The following is a 21,806-nucleotide window of genomic DNA, read 5'->3' as shown; positions in this document are numbered from 1 at the left end:
ATGCTTCAGGTCAAACTATGCAAGCCGACTTAAACAGCAGTAACCTGCTGTCTGCAACAGCCCCATTTTTCTTGTTCTGCTTATCTCCTCAGCTAGTACAGTGGGCAGTTGTCCTGAATTCTGTGCCTGCTCTTCAGTCTAGGCAGAAAAGCTATGGTGAAGACAACAAATTCAAACAATGTAGACCTTCAATGAGGAAAAGCAAATGTACTAACCCAATGGACCACTTTGTGCATCCTTGCTAAGAGATTTTTGAATACTCATTTTTAACATGCATACATAGAGTATTTTGTGCATACATAAGACACACACACACACAGACACACACATATATATAGAGAGAGAGAGAGAGAGAGAGAAATAATGGTTTGCTTTAAAAAAGACTGACTACATCACTAGTCTCAAGTATTGTTCTATAGAAAGTAAATCCTTTACATTTATAACAAGCTTGAAATTAATTTATGAAACCTCATCATATTCAGTTCCTCCCATTTCACAAGCAATTCACTGCAGAAGTCCTCTGTATACAGGCCAGCAAAAACAGAATAAATTGGTTGTGTTCCACTATGCTCCATTGTTAAAATGTCAAAATAAATATTACAAAGGAAGGGGGAAAGGTCAGACAGATTTTCACCTCTGGAGACTTAAATGTTTAAATGCAACTTCAAATATGTCACAACGGGAAAAAGTTGAATGGTGTCACTTAGGCTATGTCTACACTGCAGAGCTATGCCGCGTCCAAGGAATGCATCCAAAAAAGTTTTCAAAAAAGCTGACACGTTCTTTCAGCATCCCTGTATACCTCATTGTATGAAGAATAAGGGATGTTCCAAAAGAGGAGGTTTTTTCAGAAATGTGGCCCCGTCTACACTAGACTGATTTATTGACAAACCTGGGGGCAATGGAAGAGGGGGACAATATCTGTATGTACTATGCCCCCTTTGTCTGTTCTGGAATGCTAACACTTTCCATCCAAAATGTGTTTATTTGTACATGTAAAAATAAAATTAGGTCAGCAAATTAGAAACATGAGGCTGACCCAGAGTGCTCCAAACTATAAAACAATCTGTTTTAGTGGTTTGTATATTTACAGTGCTTTAGGTGTTAGCCACTTGCTTTTTATACTGCTTCTCTCTTGTGGAAAATTTATTGGTTTCCTTCCAGAACTTCTTAAAGAGAAAATCCACTCTGAAAAAATGACTGTAAAAATGACCTTGTGGGCCTCTTTTGATATTTATTTTCTCTCAAGGATTCATAACAAAAATATGCTCAGCTTACAGATAAAGAGGCTTTTTTCTAGCATCTAGAGCTTCAAATTCCACCTGAGGGCTGAATTAAGCTGAGTTCTTGCCTTCTCATGCATCACTACCACTAATAAATGTTCAACAGAGAAAACTATTTCAAATTGACACCTATAAAATGTCAGTCTTTAAAATATGCTCTCAATCACACCTATGCAGTGTCATTGTCTTTAATGGGCATGGATGGGTGAGTAACTAATTGGAACTTAGTGAACAATGCTGTTGATGTACAAGGAATCGAAATCCCACTCTCACACTCACAGCTGTGTTAGCACTGTGGAATGAATGCGAGTAAAAAAATTAAATCGATAAACTTATTTTGCCTGTACTGTACACAAAGAGTAGATCTGCTGAGTCAGAAAGTGCCATTTTTACACAGTTGCTTTTCAGAGCAGAACCTCATTTTAAGTTCATAGAAACTATTATCATGAAATCACCTGTAATAAATTCCCCCATTTCTGGTCTGAATTCCTGAGTTTTTTCCTCTCTTCCTAAAGCCATTCTCCTTCTCTGTGATGTCGCAGATGTTAATCTCATTATCTTTTGAAACAGGTCATGATAATGGGTTACTTGTTTCAGCATGTTACTCCAGGCACATTAATATGCATGCACTAGGTCAGTTTGTCTATTTCAGTATTTACTTTGAAGATGCCTAGGGGAATCTCATTCTGTTTTCTGACTTAGATCTTTGGCTGATATTCTGCAGATCACTTTGTTCTTATATGTTTAACCGAGGGTGGAAATGAGACAGAATGCTGTTGCAAAAGTCAATTAATAGCAACTTGGATGTGATTTAGTGGATAAAATCAAAGCTGTTCCTTGGTCTCCCCATGCTGACTACTAAGAAGTATTTGAAAGCCCTATTCTTTCCACCTGACCTCATAGGATATGTCTACACTACCACCCTAGTTCGACCTAGGGTGGTTAATGTAGTCATTCGAAGTTGCAAATGAAGCCCGGGGTTTAAATATCTCGGGCTTCATTTGCATCTTGCCAGGCGCCACCATTTTTAAATCCCCGTTCAAATTAGGCTTTCCTCGTGGAACGAGGAGTACCGGTAGTTTGAATTAGAAAGACTAATTCGAACTACCTACTCCATGCCACGTGTAGCCGCAGGCACGGAGTCTGCACTAACGGTGATTTAAAAATGGCGGCGCCCGGCAAGATGCAAATGAAGCCCGGGATATTTAAATCCTGGGCTTCATTTGCAACTTCGAATGACTACATTAACCACCCTAGTTCAAACTAGGGTGGTAGTGTAGACATACCCATAGAAACTCCCACATTCTGTTCTTACATTTTATCAACATGTATGTGAAAGATGTTTTCCCTGTATGAAAGACCAGAAGGTACATCTTAGGAGCTGCAGAAAGAGCATGATACTGGTCTTCTTGTTGTTGTTGTGTCCTCTTACTGTTTCCCACCACACCTTGTTCAGACGTGACTGCTCAATCATGGCACTATGCCCGGGCACTGGAAGAGCATTCATTCTCAAGCATCTAGTTTCAGAGGAAATGCTTTATGTTTTGAGATTCTCTGCCACCATCTTAGGTATTGCCGCCAGTGCCCCACTTGATGATCAAGTCCCTAGACTGACCAACTCCGGAGTGGAGAACAGTAAGGAACTACACCACCACCCAGGGTTGAACTGCACTGAGAGAGAAATGCTCATGGGGCTGGTGAGAGCTGGAGCACATAGTTTCCAAGTTTATTCTCTACTCTTGTTTGCAGTACCTGAGCCCATGTCTCTTTGGGTGACAATCTTAGGGGTTTAATACAGCCTGTCTCTGACTTACGAACCAGTTACGGACCAATCAATTGGTCGTAACTCGGTTTGTTCATAAGTTGGACCCCATTGAGTTACACGCGACCGCGCTGTTCATAAGCATGGATTGCATTCGTAACTCAGGGTCCGCCATTTACAACATTTTTGGTCGTAACTGCAAAGGGTCGTAAGTCAACTGTTCGCAACTCGGGGACCGGCTGTAATGGCAAGAAAACTTTGTCATGACTTCAGTCGACTCCATATTTCCCACTTTCCCACTTCTTACTACTGTGCTGCTACAAAACAAAGGAAGACATCAATGACCAGAACTTGCAGTCAAGCCTGGACCAAGAGTCCTCCTTGAGACTAGCACTATCTGTTCTCTCCATACATGTTGAAGAACTGACAGCTTCTAAAGGGGTACTGATTGTTAAATGGTATCGGTGCTTCACTAGGCACTTTTCCCTCTCCCATGAGAGGGATTAAAGCTCAGGTCCTGATCTTTTGCAGCCATTACAATTCCATTACATATCTCACAGGAATGAGGGTGTAATTTCCATTTGCCTGGCTAAATCCTAATGTGCGCATTTACCTTCTGCCTATTTAAAATCCTCTTGTAGGTTCAACTACATATGGAATGTTTAGCTATTAAAAACATTCATGAGTGTTGACTTATCTGAAGAATTCTGATCACAAAATTATTCATAGTATGTGTTGTATAAGGATAAAAATGAAGGGTACAATAAATTATAATCAAACCATAAAATGGATCAGATTGTTATTAGACATACTCTAGTAAGAGTATCCACAAAACACATTAATTTTAAATTCATTAGTGCAACATATACTATAATATACTGACCACGTTCAAAACAGATCAGAAAGAGGGAGACAAGTCAGTGGCACCACTGACAGCCCCATCAGCTCCCAAATTCACACACAGCTCCCATTGAGGAGAACTTGGAGCAGAATGCACATGCAAAGGAAGATTATTTTCCCTACAAATGTCTCAGTTGCTTTGTTTCCAGAATCTGGAATAGGAAAAATCAAACTTAACTAAACCTTGAGATGAGGTGGGGCAATACAGAAATATCAGAGTGTTATAAAGCATCCATTGACCATATGCTTGTTCTCACTCCTATTAATGACAATGGAAAAACATCCAAAGACTCCTATAGGAGCCATATAAGGTCTTGTAACTGTAATAGCACTGTTATCTGAAAACTGAAGAACACATTTTAGAAGCCATTTGACAACTCTCTTCACTTCAATAACTAAAGAGAAGCACAAGTTAGGGGAAAGATACAGCAATTGACTCACAGTGGCTAATTTTTGAACTTCTTCATCAGATGCTCCCAGTGAAGCCAGTCCTATTTCTTGTGAAAACTGGGCAAACTTGGGATCTGCAAGTAGAGGCACATGTCCTAGGAGTTCATGGCACGTATCTCTGAGAGGAAGTAGAAGAAGAGACTGTTACACATATAGAAATAGCATTACCTTTGATAAAGCTCTTCTGTGAACAGTTACTGCCCTTCAAACATGTATGTACCATTAATATTCTTACTTTGAAATATTTATATTGTAGTACCAACACTCTTGAATGTACACTACTTTACAGAGATGAATGCATGTGTGATTTTAACAATACATAGATTAAGTTATTCATTATATTTCTATCACACTGCAGAGCTCTAGTCATGGACCAGGTCCTCAGTGTGCTATGCACTATACACGCTTAGAACAGAGGGATGTCCATCACTCCAAAGAGCTTACTATCTAAGCATCAGTTATCCCCACTTGTCCCTTAACCTCACCAATCGCTATTAAGTTGTCAGTAACTGTGTAAGGGTATGTCTACACTAGCCCCTTAGTTCGACCTCGGGAGGCTAATGAAGGTGACCAAAATTGCAAATGAAGTGTGGGATTTAAATATCCCGCACTTCATTAGCATGTTCCCTGCTAGTCGCCATTTTAGAAATTGACTAGCCCGAAGTAACTGCCCACGTCCACACGCGGCAGTGAAACGGGATTCCGAATTAAAGCCCTAAATCAAATTAGCTGTTATTCCTCCTGCAATGAGGTTTACCAGCTAATTTGAGTAAACCAAAGGAAAGAATCAAGCTCATTTTTAAAATCTTGACATCTGCTCAGCCATGACACTTTTTCAGTCCAGAACTAGATGTGCAAGATTAGTCACAAAAAAAGCATGCCCACAAATAAAGAGAGTATGTACAGCAGCTAAAAAAGCTCTTACACACTTCTGAGAATGTTAAGTATATTTGTTTCAAAAAAATAATCGACCAGACAGTAAATTTCAATATAAAATCTAATCTGACATTTCCTTTCTTTTTGTCTCTTTAAAGATGATTCTTTTTTTATTGTGGCTGTAAACAAATGTTTTGAAGGCAGTGAAAGAACATCAGGTTTTGCTTTCTATCCAAAATCAACCCATTTGTCTTTTATAAGGGATGTTTTGCGCTAAATGACACAGAATCTGACATTTCAGATAAATCACAAAATGAAAAATAACTTTCATTTAAAGTCTCCTATTTGTAAGCACTCTTCTTCACTGAGAAATATGTGGTGTCTGTCCCTAGATAAAAAGTAGTTTGTGTTTTCACGCAAAATAATGTTAACATTTTTGTTACTCTCCTTCTCTCCACCCCCTCACAACAGTTCATTGATTCAATTTCATTTTGTGGCCTGTTATCATCCCAGATATCTTCAGTAACACTGCTCCATTCACCACCGCTTTTAGCAAGACAATCATAGGCCTCTAGTTATGTAATGCTCTGTGTGTGTATCACTAGTTAGTTATTGGATAGGAAAGATAGGCATTAGGAAAGTGAAATAGCCTATTTTATTTGTACATATTTTCCTCTCACAGCGTGGAAACAGGATTCAGGTACTATGAAAATAGACATAGCCTTAATAACCAGCATTTATAGCCTGGTCTGAGCATGCACTGCTTGCAAAAGGAGACTGGAGATGTCTCCTGGACAAATGAACAACATTCCAGATTTTCCTCCAGCAGAAAAGCTTTGCACTGAGTACTGCCTTGAAATGTTGCTTTCTTTTGAGTGTTACCACGGTCTCTATAGAAGAAATCAGCAAACTGGGGAGCTAAGCATGAACACATCATCTCCAACACCTTGACTGTGAATGGAGTAGATTTTTACATTACCATTTCATCAGGTAGTCCCAATGCAGGAAACGTGGCCATGCCTAGTACACAATAACAGCCCATCATTTCTGCTTGCCAGCTACAGAATGCATACGATACTTACAATTGGCCAAAATCAGCAGGAGACATTGGAAGAGTTATTACCCTAATGTAAATCTGAAGTAAAGTAGAGATACACCATGAAGAAAATTCCAGGTCTGAGATACAATTACTCATGCTTCCCCAAAGGTAGAATCTTTAATTGCTTTAGGAGTCTTAATCTCTCTCTTTTTCATACGATATCCCAGGTCAGCATGATTAAAGCACAAAGCCTGACCACTATGTTTCCTAGAAGACAGCTGCAGCATGTACAAGTGAACAATGAGGGGTGGAAGGACTAATGGAATACACAGAAGCAATTATCAGGATTGAGGTCCTTAGGAACAGATGATCAGATCTAGTGAGAGGCCATGAGCACAGCCAAAGGCATCAAGGCACAGACCCAACAGGAATCTCAGACTCCATCTTCAAGCGAGAGCACTCCATCAGGAAGACAATATCCTGCAGCAGCTCTTATTGACAAGGTGTTCACTGCTAGAAAGTCACATGGCATCCTTTTTCCCCTCAAGTTGCAAACCTGCCTTCAAAGGTTGCACCAATACAAACCAACAGAGGTGATACAACCATTTGCTGAAGCATCATGTCCCAAAGTAAGTGCTGAGCTACTAATTCCATCCAGGTGCCAAAGTGCCATGCCTTAAAGAAGGCTCCACATCACCATAGCCTGCTGGAGGTGGCAGTGAAGCAGGGCCCAAAAGCAATTCCTTCCCATTCTGAAGCTGTGATGTACTAATCCTTTCTGGGGACTGTGGCTATGCTGAGGCATCAAAACACCAAGCCAAAATTAGTTGAACAAGAGAGGAGCTTATAAAATCAGAGTTCTCTAAAGTCCCAAAATACTAAGTCTCAAGTGAGATGTTGAGGTTATTCCAATTTCAGGGGTGCTCCAGGGCTGAAGCATCCGTGGGGAAAAAATATTGGGTGTGGAGCACCATTGGCACCAAGCTCTCCCTTCTGTCTCCCCTGTGCCCATTGTACACAGCTGCCCCGCTGACCTATTCCTCCCCCTCCGTTCCAGCACTTCTGGAGCTCTGCAAACAGCTAATTTGTGCCATTCAGGAAGCTCCATGAGGGATGAGTACAGGGGTGGAACGGAGTCAGGGCAGTGGCTGGGCAGGGGTGAGGTTAGGAGGAAGGGGTGGAGGTAGTGCAGAGCATGGGGTGGGGGGCTGAGCACCCCTCAGATGGACAGGAAGTCAGAATCTATATGTTGATGTGTCCTGACACAGGTGCTGTGACTCCATAGATGCACAAGGGCTATTCTGAGCATACAGAACTGTGCTGAGGTTCACATCATAGTGATGATAGGCTGAGGCTATTATGCAAGGCCTTAACGTGCCGAGGGCCAGGGAATCAACAGTGGATCCCAAGGATCCCAATGTAATGCGAGACTCTGAGTTACTGCCACATCCTACCAAGGCCTTTTTCACCCTGAGATAAGTATGCACAGAAGCCCTCTGTGCTGATGGTCTGAGGCATTAATTTGTTGCGGTTCTAAGGCTTCAGAATAATGACAAATCATCCAGGATTTCTCTAAGTCACTGAGCAGTGGAGACCACCCAAGTTACCAATGGCCTGACTGAGACACAGGAGCCCAAATGCCTTGAGTTACTAAAGTCTTAAAGGCCTACTGAGACCTCGGCTGATGAACCAAGGGCTGCTCCATTTCAGTGATGCATTGAGGCATTGACAACCTAATTCATGAGAGTTCTGAAGGCTGGTGAGAGACCCTGATGCATCAGGAGCCAGGCCAAAGTCTGTTAGGCTGCATCAAAGAGCCAAGGCCTGTGACAGCAGAGACCCAGAGTGATGAACTGTTGTGCTAAGGTCACTGATGTCAGGAAGCAGCACAAATCTAGGCCAGTCTCCAACATACCAGTTTAGCTGTACCAGTCAGTGTAGAACCTTGACCCCTTTTTATTCCTCTCCATCCTCATTGAAGAGACTAATTACTGCTGTCTACGCTACCAGAGAATTAATGGACTAGCCCTACACATGGGCTGGCCCTGCATATAGCCACAGGTCTGCTGAGAGGCTGTTGACTCCCTTTCCATTCTTGTACACGCACAAAAGTGTAGCCACAATCTAACCCTATCCAATTTTCTACATCAGCAAGAGGAGGAGGAGGAATGTTCCCCTTCCCCCACTTTTGGCATATATATTACTCTGTGAAAAATATTTTTTCTGTGTGATGTTACAGAGAGTTGCCTTTAAAAAAAACCAAAAACTCTAGTTGGGACCTGTCATAACAGTCTCACAGATTTCCCAACAAGTCTGGTCCTTTATAGATAGTGTAAACAATATAACTCTTTCCTTAACTACCAGACTCAATTTTTTTGTTTTGTGGTATTTGAAACATAATTAAGTGGCTTTAATTTATTCATACACATTGAGAGGAAAAGATTTCAGTAATACAAGTTTTCACAGTGAAAGATGTTTATAGGAGCAAATTGCCCAGCAGAAGAAATCCATATAGTTCTATGAATGTAATAGAAATGTCATAAAAACAGTAAAGAAAATGTTTTACAATGCAGATAGTTATGATAAAAATCAATTAAAGTAAATGCCCTAATTTGCATCTAGCTCCACAGTATGGGTGGGAACCACGATCCAAAGCCCATTAAAATCAATGGAAATTATTTCATCAGGTTCATCGTATTCAAATGCAACATTCATAGTCTCAGACACCTGCAACTGTAATATGTCTCCATACATCTGGGCTACGTCTACACTGGCATGAATTTCCGGAAATGCTTAAAACGGAATACATTCCGTTTTCAGCTTTTCCGGAAAAGGAGCGTCTACATTGGCCACGGAGTTTCCGCGATAACGATGCGCTTTTCCGGAAAAGCGCGTCTACATTGGCGGCGCGCTTTTCCAGAAAAGCAAAAAGCCCGGAACCATTTTGAAAAGGGCAAAGGCCACCAGACCTTTCCGGGGGTGGGGCCAGAGCTCCGTCCAGACGCGTGGTTAAAGGGGTCTCGCCGGGCAGCCGTTTGTCTCGTGCTCCCGTGCCTTGTGACCTCTGCCAGAGACTGGCACCCTTCACAGGGTCGGTGGTTGCCCTGTGAGTTTTGGGGACACCACCCTTTGGCCCCCCACCAGCTTTTCCTGGCATTTTATTTTTTCTGCTCTGCACTGTCTGCTATGGAGCCGTGGGTGGCCATGTACCTGCTCGGGCCCCTGTTAGACCTGTACAGGTGCCTGGAGCTCGTGCTGCAGGCTGGTGCCCTGCTGTACACATACCAGGAGGCAGAGATTGCCTTGGACTCCCTCACCAGGGAGGTCCTGGCAACCGCGTGGCATCAGCACCCAACGATAGACCGGCCCATTTGGACTTTGGAAACGAGCACCGACTGGTGGGACCGTGTGGTCCTCAGACGATGGGACGACTACCAGTGGATCCGGAATTTCCGAATGAGAAAGCGGACCTTTTTGATGCTGTGCACCTGGCTGACCCCCGCGCTGCAGAGAACCGCCACCCGGCTGCGGGCACCCATCCCCGTCAACAAGAGGGTTGCCATCGCGCTGTGGAAGCTGGCCACACCGGACAGCTACCGCTCGGTGGCACACCAGTTCGGGGTGGGAAGATCCACCGTTGGTGTTATCGTCATCCAGGTAAGTCCCAGGGGGAGTGAGATGGGGGGAGGGTGCTCCACTCCAGGCCCAGGGACACCCAAGACTCCAGGCTGGGTCGCTCAGGGGTTTCGACCGTCCCTCCCTTGCACCGGCCCACTGGTGGGGGGGGGCGTGGGGCGAGGGGGGCCCTGGGTGTGTGTGTGTGTGTGTGTGTGTGTACAGAGGGAATCAAGGGGGGGACCCAAGGGAGCGCACACTCACCCCTGGCTGTATGTAATGTGTTCCCTTGTGTTTCTCTGCACCCTTCTGCAGGTCGTCCACGCCATCAACGACATCCTGCTGCCAAGAATCATCCGCCTGCGCGACGTCGATGAGACCATGGCCGGCTTCGCTGCCCTCGGGTTCCCCAACTGCGGGGGAGCCCTGGACGCCACCCACATCGCCATCCGGGCCCCGGAGCATCGAGCAGCCCACTTTATGAACAGAAAGGGGTACTGCTCCATCGTCCTGCAAGCCCTCGTGGATCACCGGGGTCGCTTCCTGGACATCTACGGCGGCTGGTCCGGCCGGGCACACGACGCCCGCATCCTCCGGAACTCAGGACTGTTTCAGAGGTTGGAAGCGGGCACCTACTTCCCCCGGCGGGACTTGACTGTCGGGAATGTGCCGATGCCCATCTGCATCGTCGGGGATGCGGCCTACCCCCTGATGCCCTGGCTCATGCGGCCCTACACGGGGCAGCCGGACCAGAACCGGGCCCGGTTCAACGACCGCCTCAACCGGGCCCGAAACCCAATGGAGCTGGCCTTTGGACGGTTAAAAGCCCGCTTCCGTTGTTTGCTCACCCGTCTCGACATGGGTGAGCAGAATGCAACGGAAGTGCTGGCCGCGTGCTGCGTGCTCCACAATATTGTGGAGCGCAGTGGGGAGGCCTTCCTCCCTGCATGGGTGGCAGCTGAGGCACAGACCTTGGACCAGCCCGACACAGCTGCCATCCGCCAGGCGCGCCAGGAGGCGGTGCGCATTAGAGAGGCCCTGGTGGACATTTTTGCCCAAGCCCCGTAGCAGGGTCGCTTGGGCCACCCCAGAGTACTCCGTCCCAGCTCCTACCCTTCCCCACCTCCTCCCCTTACCTCCCTCCTCCCCATAGTATAGTAAAGCGTCGGGTCACAGCACATAGCGGCCGTCATCGAGTCTGTTCGTCGGGTGCGTCGGGTGTAGTTAGGGTTTTTCTTTTAAGTTAGGCTAGGGTTTAGGCCACCATCGCCGTCCTGAGGAACAGCCAACAGGATTTGGGACTTGTGTGGAAGGCTTACATCAGTGCCATCTTCAATGGATCTCCTGGCTGTTCCTCTCCTGAGGCCCGGAAGGCCCAAAGGACTGACATGGCCAGCAACACCACAGTCATCCGTCGAGGGATCTCCTGGCTGTTCCTCTCCTGAGGCCCGGAAGGACCAAAGGATCGAGGTGGCCAGCAACACCACAATCGTCCTCCCTGCGCCTAACTTATGTTTTTGAATCTGTACTGTACTGCATATTGTAACCATTTTTTTCTGCTTGTTTGTTGCTATGTAAATATAGTTTCTGGTTTACATCTTTACTGAAAAGTCTCAGTATTTCTTTATGCGCCGCAAACCAATGACCACTGAAAAAGCCCCCCCCCCCCCCCCCCCCGGTGATAGAGTCATGAATTTGTTGTCCACAGTTGTAACCCTCTTAAATTGAAGTGGCTAATTGGCATCTCACAATTTCTGTAGTTACTAGAGGAACACAATAACCACACAAGATTGAAATGAAAACAGAACTTTTTATTTACAAAGGAGGGGGGGGGAGCTTTAACTGCGAGAAGGACGGGGGGGACCTTTAACTGCGAGAAGGAGGGGGGGGAGCTTTAACTGCGAGAAGGAGGGGGGGGAGCTTTAACTGCGAGAAGGAGGGGGGGGAGCTTTAACTGCGAGAAGGACGGGGGGGACCTTTAACTGCGAGAAGGAGGGGGGGGAGCTTTAACTGCGAGAAGGAGGGGGGGGAGCTTTAACTGCGAGAAGGACGGGGGGGAGCTTTAACTGCGAGAAGGAGGGGGGGGCAGTTACTGGGACGGGTGGCCCCTGCGAGCGCCCCTCTGGGGGCGGACCTGCCCACGCTGGGCAGACCGCGTTGGGGCAGCCTGCACGCTGAGGTGCCCACGAGTAGGAGCACGAGTAGGAGCACGAGTAGAAGCACGAGTAGGAGCATGGTCTTCAGGGTCAGGAGCACGAGTAGGAGCTCGGTCTTCAGGGTCAGGAGCAGGAGCATGAGCAGGGTCAGGAGCATGAGCACGGTCAGGGTCAGGGTCAGGGTCAGGAGCATGAGCAGGAGCAGGGAGAAGGGCAGGAGCTGGGAGAGGAGCAGGGATAGGAGGGGGCATGGGCTGTGCTCCCGGAGGGATGGCGGGGGCATGCGGTCCGGCCATGCCATAGTGGATGGCATGTATTAAATGTGCCGTCAGGGTGCCCATTGTGGCACGCATCTTGCGGCATTCCTCCAGGAACGCAGCCCATCCCTCCTGCCGCCACTCCTGGTCCCCCTGCACACGCTCCGCAATGGAGGTCTGGATCCCCTCCACCGCGGTGACATGACGCCGAAGCAGCTGGTCCCGGTGTCGGAGCCTGGTCCTCCGGGCTTGGGCAGCTGGGGGTGCCACTGCTGCTGGAGTCGCTGGTCTGGTGCTGGGTCCCGCTGCAGGGAAGAGAAGAAAGGACGGGTCAGTCAGGCAGGCCATCCACTGTCCCCACACCTCCGTGCCCTCCACCCCAGAGCCCCAGGTGACCGCACAGTTGTGGCTTGGGCCCACTCAGTTCCCCTCCTGCTCCCGGGGGGTGTTGTATGTTGGCAAGAAGGACCACCCCTGGGAGTAGGGTCCTCCCTGCAGTATTGTAAGCACCGGTCTGTATCCTGGCTCCGTGCAGGGCAGGGGGGTGCTTGTGCTGCGTTCACCTGTGGAACTCCCTGCCGGTGGACACTGTGAAAAGCTTAGGGCTAATCACTGGTGTTTGACAGGGAGCGAGATGCATCCCCACGCAGTGCCTGGGAGCACACCTGTCAGTGGCGGTCTGGGCTCTCAGATCCCATTGAGTGCGATATCTCCTGGTCAGAACCAGAAAGGGTGACGGGGTGGGGCGATGTCCCATCCTTGCAGCAAAACTCAGGGGCCCATCTCCCTCCCACTATCCCTCCCGCAAGCCTGGTAGCCCAGGGACAGGTGTGGCCGCAGTGGGGACTTCCCTCGGGGAACCTGCCAAGGCACTGGGAGCAGGTGAGCGGCTCGGTGGCGGTCCACGGTCACAGGACTGTGACGCTGCACTTATCCCAGGAGCAGCTGGCTGTGCCTCACAGCCAGGCCTGGGACAGTGTGCCATTCCCTGTGCTGCACCCCTTGGTGGAGCAGCAGGCTCTGGGCTGAGTCCCTCAGGCCCTGGCCGGTTCCAGCCGGCATCCACCCTTCCCCCTGATCCCGCTGAAATGTGTTGTGAGAAGCACGGTCCCAGCCGTGCCCGCAGCTGCCTGCCATGGCCACCTGCCGCTCAGTCACCAGGCTGCACGTGGTTGCACGTGCTGCTAACTGCCGCATGCTATGCAGCGTGCAGCTCACGTGGCCTGAGTGACATGCTCTCCCCTTCCCCCCTCCGGACACTTGGGTCTCGCTCCCCCCCGCCCTCCGCCCCCCGCCCTTTGGGAGTGTAACCTTCAAAGACTCACCAGTGGGTTCCTCCCCGGCCACAGAGGAGCTGCTGGAGGGGGCCTGCTGGGTGGCAACGCTGGCCTCCTCTCCCGAAGCGCCGCCGCTCTCGTCTTCCTCCTCCGGTTCGGTGGGACGAATGATCGGGGGGTGCTGGCAGGTGTCAACGGGGACAGCTGGGCCTTGCGGGGCTGGCTCGCCCAAAAATGAGTTCAGCCGCTCAAAATAGGGGCAGGCATCAGGCCCTGCTCCCCTCCCCTCCGTGGCCCGCACGTACCCCAGCCGCAACTCCTTAACCTTCGAGCGGACCTGCTCGCAGTTGCGGCTGGGGTGCCCTTGCTGGGCGAGGTTCCGGGCCATCCGGGTGTACAGCTCAGCATTCCGGCGGCGGGACTGGAGGTCATGGAGACCCTCCTCCTCCTCCCACAGGTCCAGGAGGGCCTCCAGCTCCCTGGGGGTCCAGGATGGGGCCCTGCGCTTCCGGCCCCTGGGGGCTTCCTCCTCTGCCCCGGGTGACGGTGGCTGACCACCTCGAGCTGCCATGCCTCCGCTCAGGTGGCTGGGCAGCACACTTGCCACGTCGCAGAGCTGGGAAGGGAGGTCTCTGGGGGCTTCCTGCCACGTGCGGCCAGTAGTGTGCGTGCTCTTTAAGCCCTCGGGTAATGCGGAAGTCCGTGGCTTCTACGGGGTCTCCCGCCGTCCAAACCGCTTTTTTACGTTTCTTCTGCTTTTCCGGAAAAGCTGTCTACACTGGCCCTTTTCCGGAAAAGCTTTTCCGGAAAAAGGACTTATGCCCGAGCGGGAGCATCGTACGGTTTCCGGAATAGCGGCTGATTTTGTACAGTACAGCATCGTTGCTTTTCCGGAAATTCAAGGGCCAGTGTAGACAGCTCGCGGCTTATTCCGGAAAAGCGGCTGATTCTCCGGAATAAGTGGCCCAGTGTAGACACACCCCAGATGAGAGAAAGCTGGGCATTGTAGTTACTGTACTGCAAAATGCCAAATATTAAAGGTAACGTCCTCTCCCCCAGTGGAGTCAACAGTTTTGTCATTGACTTTAATGGAACCAGAAATTCATCCAGTTTTTTAGAGCATCTGCAAATATGCCAAATCTTATGAAAATCAGACGAAGTCTTTACCATTTTTTGCTCTCCATTTATCTGAAATTATATATGATTTTGGAGCAAATAGATCAGCACATAAATAGTAAAGTTCCTTTTTATAATTAGCTTCTCATCCGTGATTCAAATGCTAGTACTAAGTCACAAAATGACAGATGAATTTTAATGTTGATAAATGCAAAGTAATGCATATTGGAAAACATAATTCAAACTGTACATATAGGCTACGTCTACACTGGCATGATTTTCCGGAAATGCTTTTAACGGAAAAGTTTTCCGTTAAAAGCATTTTCGGAAAAATCACGTCTAGATTGGCAGGATGCTTTTCCGCAAAAGCACTTTTTGCGGAAAAGCGTCCATGGCCAATCTAGACGCGGTTTTCCACAAAAAAGCCCCGATCGCCATTTTTGCGATCGTGGCTTTTTTCCGGAAAACAGTACTATGCTGTCTACACTGGCCCTTTTGCGCAAAAGTCTTTCAGAAAAAGACTTTTGCCCAAACGGGAGCAGCATAGTATTTCCGGAAAAGCACTGATGATTTTATATGAGATCGTCAGTGCTTTTCTGGAAATTCAAGCGGCCAGTGTAGACAGCTGGCAAGTTTTTCCACAAAATCAGATGATTTTGCAGAAAAACTTGCCAGTCTAGACACAGCCATAGAATGTTGGGGATTAAATTAGCTGTTACCACTACAGAGAGAGATCTTGGAGTCATTGTGGATATTTCTCTGAAAATTTACACTCAATGTGCATCAGCAGTCAAAAAAGCAAACAGAATGCTAAAAAGCATTAATAAAGGGATAGCAAATAAGACAGGATATCTTATTGCCTCTATATAAATCCATTGTACACCCACATCATGAATACTGCATGCAAATAAGGTTGCCTCATCTTGAAAAAGGTATCTTGGTATGGGAAAAAGTTCAAAAAGGGGCAACAAAATTATTAGAGGTTTGGAATGGCTGCCATATGAGAAGAGAGTAATAAGACTGGAACTTTTTAGCTTGGAAAAGAAACAACTAAGGGAGGATATGATAGAGATCTATAAAACCATGACAAGTGTAAAGAACGTAAATAAAGAAGAGTTATTGACTCCTTCCTCAAACACAAGTTATTTACTCCTTCCCCAAACACAAATTAAATCAATAAGTAGCAGTTTTAAAAAAAACAAAAGGAAGTACTACACGGAATGCTCAGTCAACATGTGGAACTCCTTGCCAGAAGATATTGTGAAGTCTAAGTACTGTACCTATATAATGTATACAGTTCTAATGCTTAGAGCCATCAAGGCGATAACAAGGCTTTCCCATTATATTTAGAAGCAAAAGTAAGTATTTTAATTTCACTAGAGTTACTACACTGACTCTCAGGACACCGTGAATACTCTAAAACAATGTATCATAAGAATGTTGGTTACTAGTAACATTGCTAACTTTGTAATATTTTTTAAATGGACACTGCAGGAAGAGTGCCAGAACTTCCCCTGCCATGTGAGGACCCATCCTGATCCATTCTTTCCCGAGGACCCACATCTATCCCCATTCCACCCCACTGAGGTCCCACCCCTTGTTTGCTCCTCTTCCCCCCCTCCCTCTGTCACTGCTTTTCTCCTCTCCCCTCTGCCGTATGAGGGTCAGGAGAGACTTGCCTGCAGAGCCAGGACTGGGAGCTGCAGCAGCCCAATGCAGGTAAGAAGAGGCCCTGGCTGAGTAGAGGCTAGCGTGAGTGATGACCCAGTGCTTCCTCACCTGCAATAACTGGACTTTGGGTGTCCAGTCAGTAGATCTTACCGGACATCATCAGGTCCCCTTTTCAACAGGACTTTCCGTCGCAAACCAAACATCTGGCCACCCTAATTATTACATATTACAGCCTAATTTCTAAAACATTCTGCAAAGTTCTGAACCTGTATGAACTAAGCATTGATACCATTAACATAGTAGCCAAAGGGACAACTCGTGAGAACACAATTGCACATATATTCAAAGTGTTTGTTGCCTCGGGGCTTTTACACTTAGTGGGATAACTCTCAAAAATTCCTTGCACTGGTTGGGAATATGCACCAATTGTTTTTACTTATAAATATCAGCATTCCTCTGCTGAGTGTTAGCCAACGTTGGGGTTGGCAAGTTATCTTCCCACTGTTAAATGCATTGTAGCACAGTCAAGTATCTTCTTAGTGCAGTTTTTTATCTATGCTATGGGTTCGTCTACACTACCCCACAGTTCAGAGTATAGGGAGTGTGAATAGCAGGGTGCATCAAATTGCTGCACTGTAACTCCCCCTTGGTGTGCATGTTGTAAGTGCAAACTAAAAGGTTAACAGCTCTCATTAATGTAGTCTTCTTCAGACAGGGTTACATTTTAGTTCATGCCCACAGGATGTATAAGGAGGAGTTACAGCACAGCACTTTGGTGTGCTCTGTTATTCATGATTCCCACACACCCCCAATGCTGATATTTATGAAGTAAAAACAATTGGTGTATATTCCCATAGCAGCCGTGTAGACATACCCTATATACCAGGTTATGAGCACAGGTGACTGACCAGCATTCAATCAATACTCTTTTTCAGGAATCTCAGCCAGAGCACCAATGCTCAGTTTCTTTGTAGTAACTCTGCCTCAAGAGCCGACTCTCGTTAGAGAGACTAGGAAGACAGACAATTCCTTTGACGCTTGCCACAGCTTCCCCAAAAAGAAACTGCATTACAAAACTAACAATACCGCCTTCCTTCAAATACTGTGCAAAGCTCCTTCTATAAGAAAGAGAACAGTGCCAACTGGTGGCTCCAACCAGGATAGTACATTAGATTATTTTTAGATATAGCTTTTAACAGTTTTTTTTTTTTAAATGCTGCTATTGGATTTATATCTTTTTTCTCAGAGCTTCAATGGATTTGCTCTTGTGAGCAAAGTTATGCAGGGTCTTAAGTGTTTGCAGGATTAGGGCCACAGATATTAACACATCTGTGTGAGTTTTGACTTTGGTTACTGTCTCCATGAATTATACAAAAATAAAATACAAAAGGAATACATACAGAATAAAGAAAAACTATCATTTTATAACTGATAAACTTCTCAAATATGGCCCTTACGGTTTATAAAGTTAGCAATGTCCATTGATGGAATTACTAGTCTTGCATAGAGCATGAACATTCAATGCCAATCCCTTTCCCCCAAAAAAAGATTAAGAATTTTCAGTGAAAAATCAACCACCCATATATTTCATCAAAAAACCAAACATTTCAATTTGGAAATGCTGATATAATGGGAGTCATAGGTTCTCCTCATATGGCTCAGGGTATCTGATCAGAGTCCATCCCCCATAATGCACCATGATCCCCTCTCTTGGTGAGGGGAAGCAGTGTATCATGGAGTCCCATGCCTTAAATGTATAAAAAAGGAAGTCAGGCTGGGAGTCCAGCACATACATTGGGGACATGAGATTCCCAAACTACAACTCCCAAGAGGCACTATGTCTACATTAAAATATTTTGGTTTTGGCCAAAAACTGGAAGAAAAAAAAAGTTTCCATGCATTTGATCTGTAGACCAAAAAACCTTGAAATTTTCTGCAAACACATTGATAAAAATTGTATTTAGTTGAAAACCCAATTTTCCATCAATAACAGTTGAGTTTGTTTAAAAAAAAATCAAGCGGCTCTACAAACAACATAGGCCAAATCCTCAGACCAAGCTCAAAGCCCAACTTGAAAAAAAATGAGCAAAAAATTCTCACTCCACTGAAGTCAATAAGAGTTTTGCCATTGACTTCACTAGAGAAGATATTTCATGCTTTGTGCAAAGATTCTTCACTAGAGTCTGTGAAAAGAAGTGTATTATTGAAAGGGCCAAATCAACATGAAAAAGTAGAAATTTAAAATTTAGCTATAGTTTATTTTAATAACAAATGAATAGGACATGGCATACTTACGGTTCTGGTGTGTAGAGAGGGTCAGAACCATGCCGTACATATTGAGTGCAGTGAAAAACTCTATAGGCTAATCCTGCTAAAAAATCACGAGGGGACAGATATCCAGCAACTGGTCTCACTGTGAAGCCAGATCTTTCTAAAGTGGATGAGACAGTGAAAAAATCAGGTTGGATACATCAACATCTGAGAGCCAATCAAGGATTTGTAGTTATTTATTCTATCAGAAACAAGATACTGAAAACACTGGCCAAAAATTCTATGCTATTTGCACACTCCTTGCATTGCTAAAATACACTTAATTAAAGCAGCTTGAAGTAATAAAGAGAGAGAAATTATTTTCCTTAACCTCTGAGGATAGGACAAGAAGCAATTGGCTTAAATTGCGGCAAGGGAGAGTTCAGTTGGACATGCTAATTCATGGATTATTTAAGAACTATTACTAGAAAAGAAGTCAAGGCTAATGTAAGCAATAACAGCATGAAATATCTGTTTTTGTGTATGGCACTAAACAAGAACATTATAGAAGTTTCCAACACAAATTCTGAATTTTGTGAAATATGATGCAAAATCACGTTTACTGAAATTAAACTATAAAAATAATTACACATTTAAAGTATCTCAGAAATTGTTTAAATAAACATATAGGTGACATTCATATGTCAGATGCTCATTTTTCATTTAATAATGCATTCCCTTGTCAGACTAGTCCCTCACAGGGACACCAACGAGGGATGAGGAGAGAAGAAGGGGACAGCAGAGAAATTTAAAAGTTCCCATGGCTCCCATATGCCGCAGCCACTATTGCAGCTGCAGCAGGAACTCTAAGCCCTTTAAATTACTGCCAGAGCCCCTGTCTGCATGATCCAGTAGTGCACAAAGGTAGGCTCCCAGCCTGCCCCTTCCGTCTGAGATCCTGTTCCTTTCAGGGGGCAGGAGCTGTCCCCCTCCCCCTACATCTTTCCCATGGACACAGAATTTCTATCCTTAGCCCTGGTTCTACAGGGAAGTTATTTCAAACTCACAATGACTTTGATCAGTCTAGTTCTTTTGCAAGTTCTCTCTATACTATTTTCATAGAATCATACTAGAACTGGAAGGGACCTTGAGAGGTCATCAAGTCCAATCCCCTGCACTCATGGCAGAGCCAAGTACTGTCTAGAGCATCCCTGATAGACATTTATCTAACCTGCTTTGAAATATCTCCAGAGACGGAGATTCCACAACCTCCCGAGGCAATTTATTCCAGTGTTTCATCACCCTGACAGTTAGGAACTTTTTCCTAATGTCCAGCCTAAACCTCCCTTGCTGCATTGCTTCTTGTCCTAGCCTCAGAGGCTAAGGACAACAAATTTTTCTCCCTCCTCCTTGTGACACCCTTTTAAATACCTGAAAACTGCTATCATGTCCCCTCTTAGTCTTCTCCTTTCCAAACTAAACAAGCCCAATTCTTTCAGTCTTCCTTCATATGTCATGTTCTCTAGACCTTTAATCATTCATAGAATCATAGATCTGGAAGACACTTCAGGAGGTCATCAAGTCCAGCCCCCTACCCAAAGCAGGACCAATCCCAAGTAAGTCAACCCAGCCAGGGCTTTGTCAAGCTGAGACAAACACCTCTAGGGATGGAGATTCCACCACCTCCCTAGGAAACCCATTCCAGTGCTTCACCATGCTCCTAGGGAAATAGTTTTTCCTAATATCCAACCTAGACCTCTCCCACTGTAACTTGAGACAATTGCTCCTTGTTCTGCCATACATCACTACTGTGAACAGTCTGTCTCCATCCTCTTTGGAACCTCCCATCAGTAAGTTGAAGGCTGCTATCAAATCCTCCCTCACTCTACTCTTCTGCAGACTAAACAAACCCAAATCCCTCAGTCTCTCCTCATAGATCATGCGCTCCAGCCCTCTAATCATGTTGGTCGCCCTCCGCTGGACCCTCTCCAATGCGTCCACATCTTTTCTATAGTGCGGAGCCCAGAACTGTACACAATATTCCAGATGTGGCCTCACCAGAGCCGAATAAAGGGAAATAATCACTTCTCTGGATCTGCTGGCAATGCTCATCCTAATGCAACGTAATATGCCATTAGCCTTCTTGGATTCAAGGGTACTCATATCCAGCTTCTCATCCACTGTCATCCCCAGGTCCTTTTCTGCTGAACTGCTACTTAGCCATTCAGTCCCCAGCCTGTAACAATGCTTGGGATTCTTCCGTCCCAAGTGCAGGACTCTGCACTTGTCCTTGCTGAACCTCATCAGATTTCTTTTGGCCCAATCCTCTACTCTGTCCAGGTCACTCTGGACCTTATCCCTGCCCTCCAGGGGTATGTCTAAACTACACCCCTCTGTCAACAGAGGGATGTAGATTAGGCACATCGTTATTGCAAATGAAGTGGGAAATTAAATATCCCGTGCTTCATTTGAATAGAAATGGCCACCGCTTTTTGCCGACACAGCACTTTGCCAGCAAAAAGCGGCAGTCTAGACGGGGATCAGTCGACAAGGAAAGCCTTTTCTGACCGATTCTGTAAACTTCGTTACATGAGGCATAAGAGATCAGTTAGAAAAGGCTTTCCTTGTCAACTGATCCCCATCTAGACTGCCACTTTTTGCCAGCAAAGTGCCGCATTGGCAAAAAGTGGCGGCCATTTCTATTCAAATGAAGTGTGGGATATTTAAATCCGTGCTTCATTTGCAATAGCAATGTGCCTAATCTACATCCCTCTGCAGAGCAGAGGGGTGTAGTTTAGACACACTCCAGCGTATCTACCTTTCCCCCTAGCTTAGTGTCATCTGCAAACTTGCTGAGGGTGTAATCCATCTCCTCATCCAGATCATTAATAAAGATGTTGAACAAAACCATTCCAAGAACAGATCCTTTGGGCACTCTGCTAGAAATTGACCGCCAACCTGACATCGAGCCATTGATCACTACCCATTGGGCCAGACAGTCTAGCCAGCTTTCTATCCATCTTACAGTCCATTTATCCAATCCATATTTACAGTCTCTCTCCGACACCACCTGCGCAACCACGCATTTACTTCCTCAATTCGACGATCCCTTTTCCTTCAACCGGAAGGATGGATGAGAACACCACTTGCACTT

The 21,806-nt window shown here is 46.1% G+C and overlaps 1 protein-coding gene across 1 annotated transcript in view; it reads right to left on the bottom strand.

Moving 5' to 3' along the window:
* The window catches only part of TPH2 (tryptophan hydroxylase 2), a 90,877-nt gene that overhangs the window by 39,341 nt on the left and 29,730 nt on the right, over positions 1-21,806 (bottom strand). The window contains exons 7-8 of the mRNA XM_075919425.2: positions 18,698-18,833; positions 4,387-4,513 (exon numbers count right to left, since the gene is read on the bottom strand). Coding sequence (XP_075775540.1) covers positions 4,387-4,513; positions 18,698-18,833 — 263 coding nt within the window. The remainder of the gene's footprint in view (positions 1-4,386; positions 4,514-18,697; positions 18,834-21,806) is intronic.

Source organism: Pelodiscus sinensis, chromosome 1 (assembly GCF_052426305.1).
Source record: "Pelodiscus sinensis isolate ZL-2025 chromosome 1, ASM5242630v1, whole genome shotgun sequence".
NCBI classification, from domain to species: Eukaryota; Metazoa; Chordata; order Testudines; family Trionychidae; genus Pelodiscus; species Pelodiscus sinensis.
Note: the sequence above shows the minus strand (reverse complement) of the source record. Positions and strands in the feature narration are given on the sequence as shown.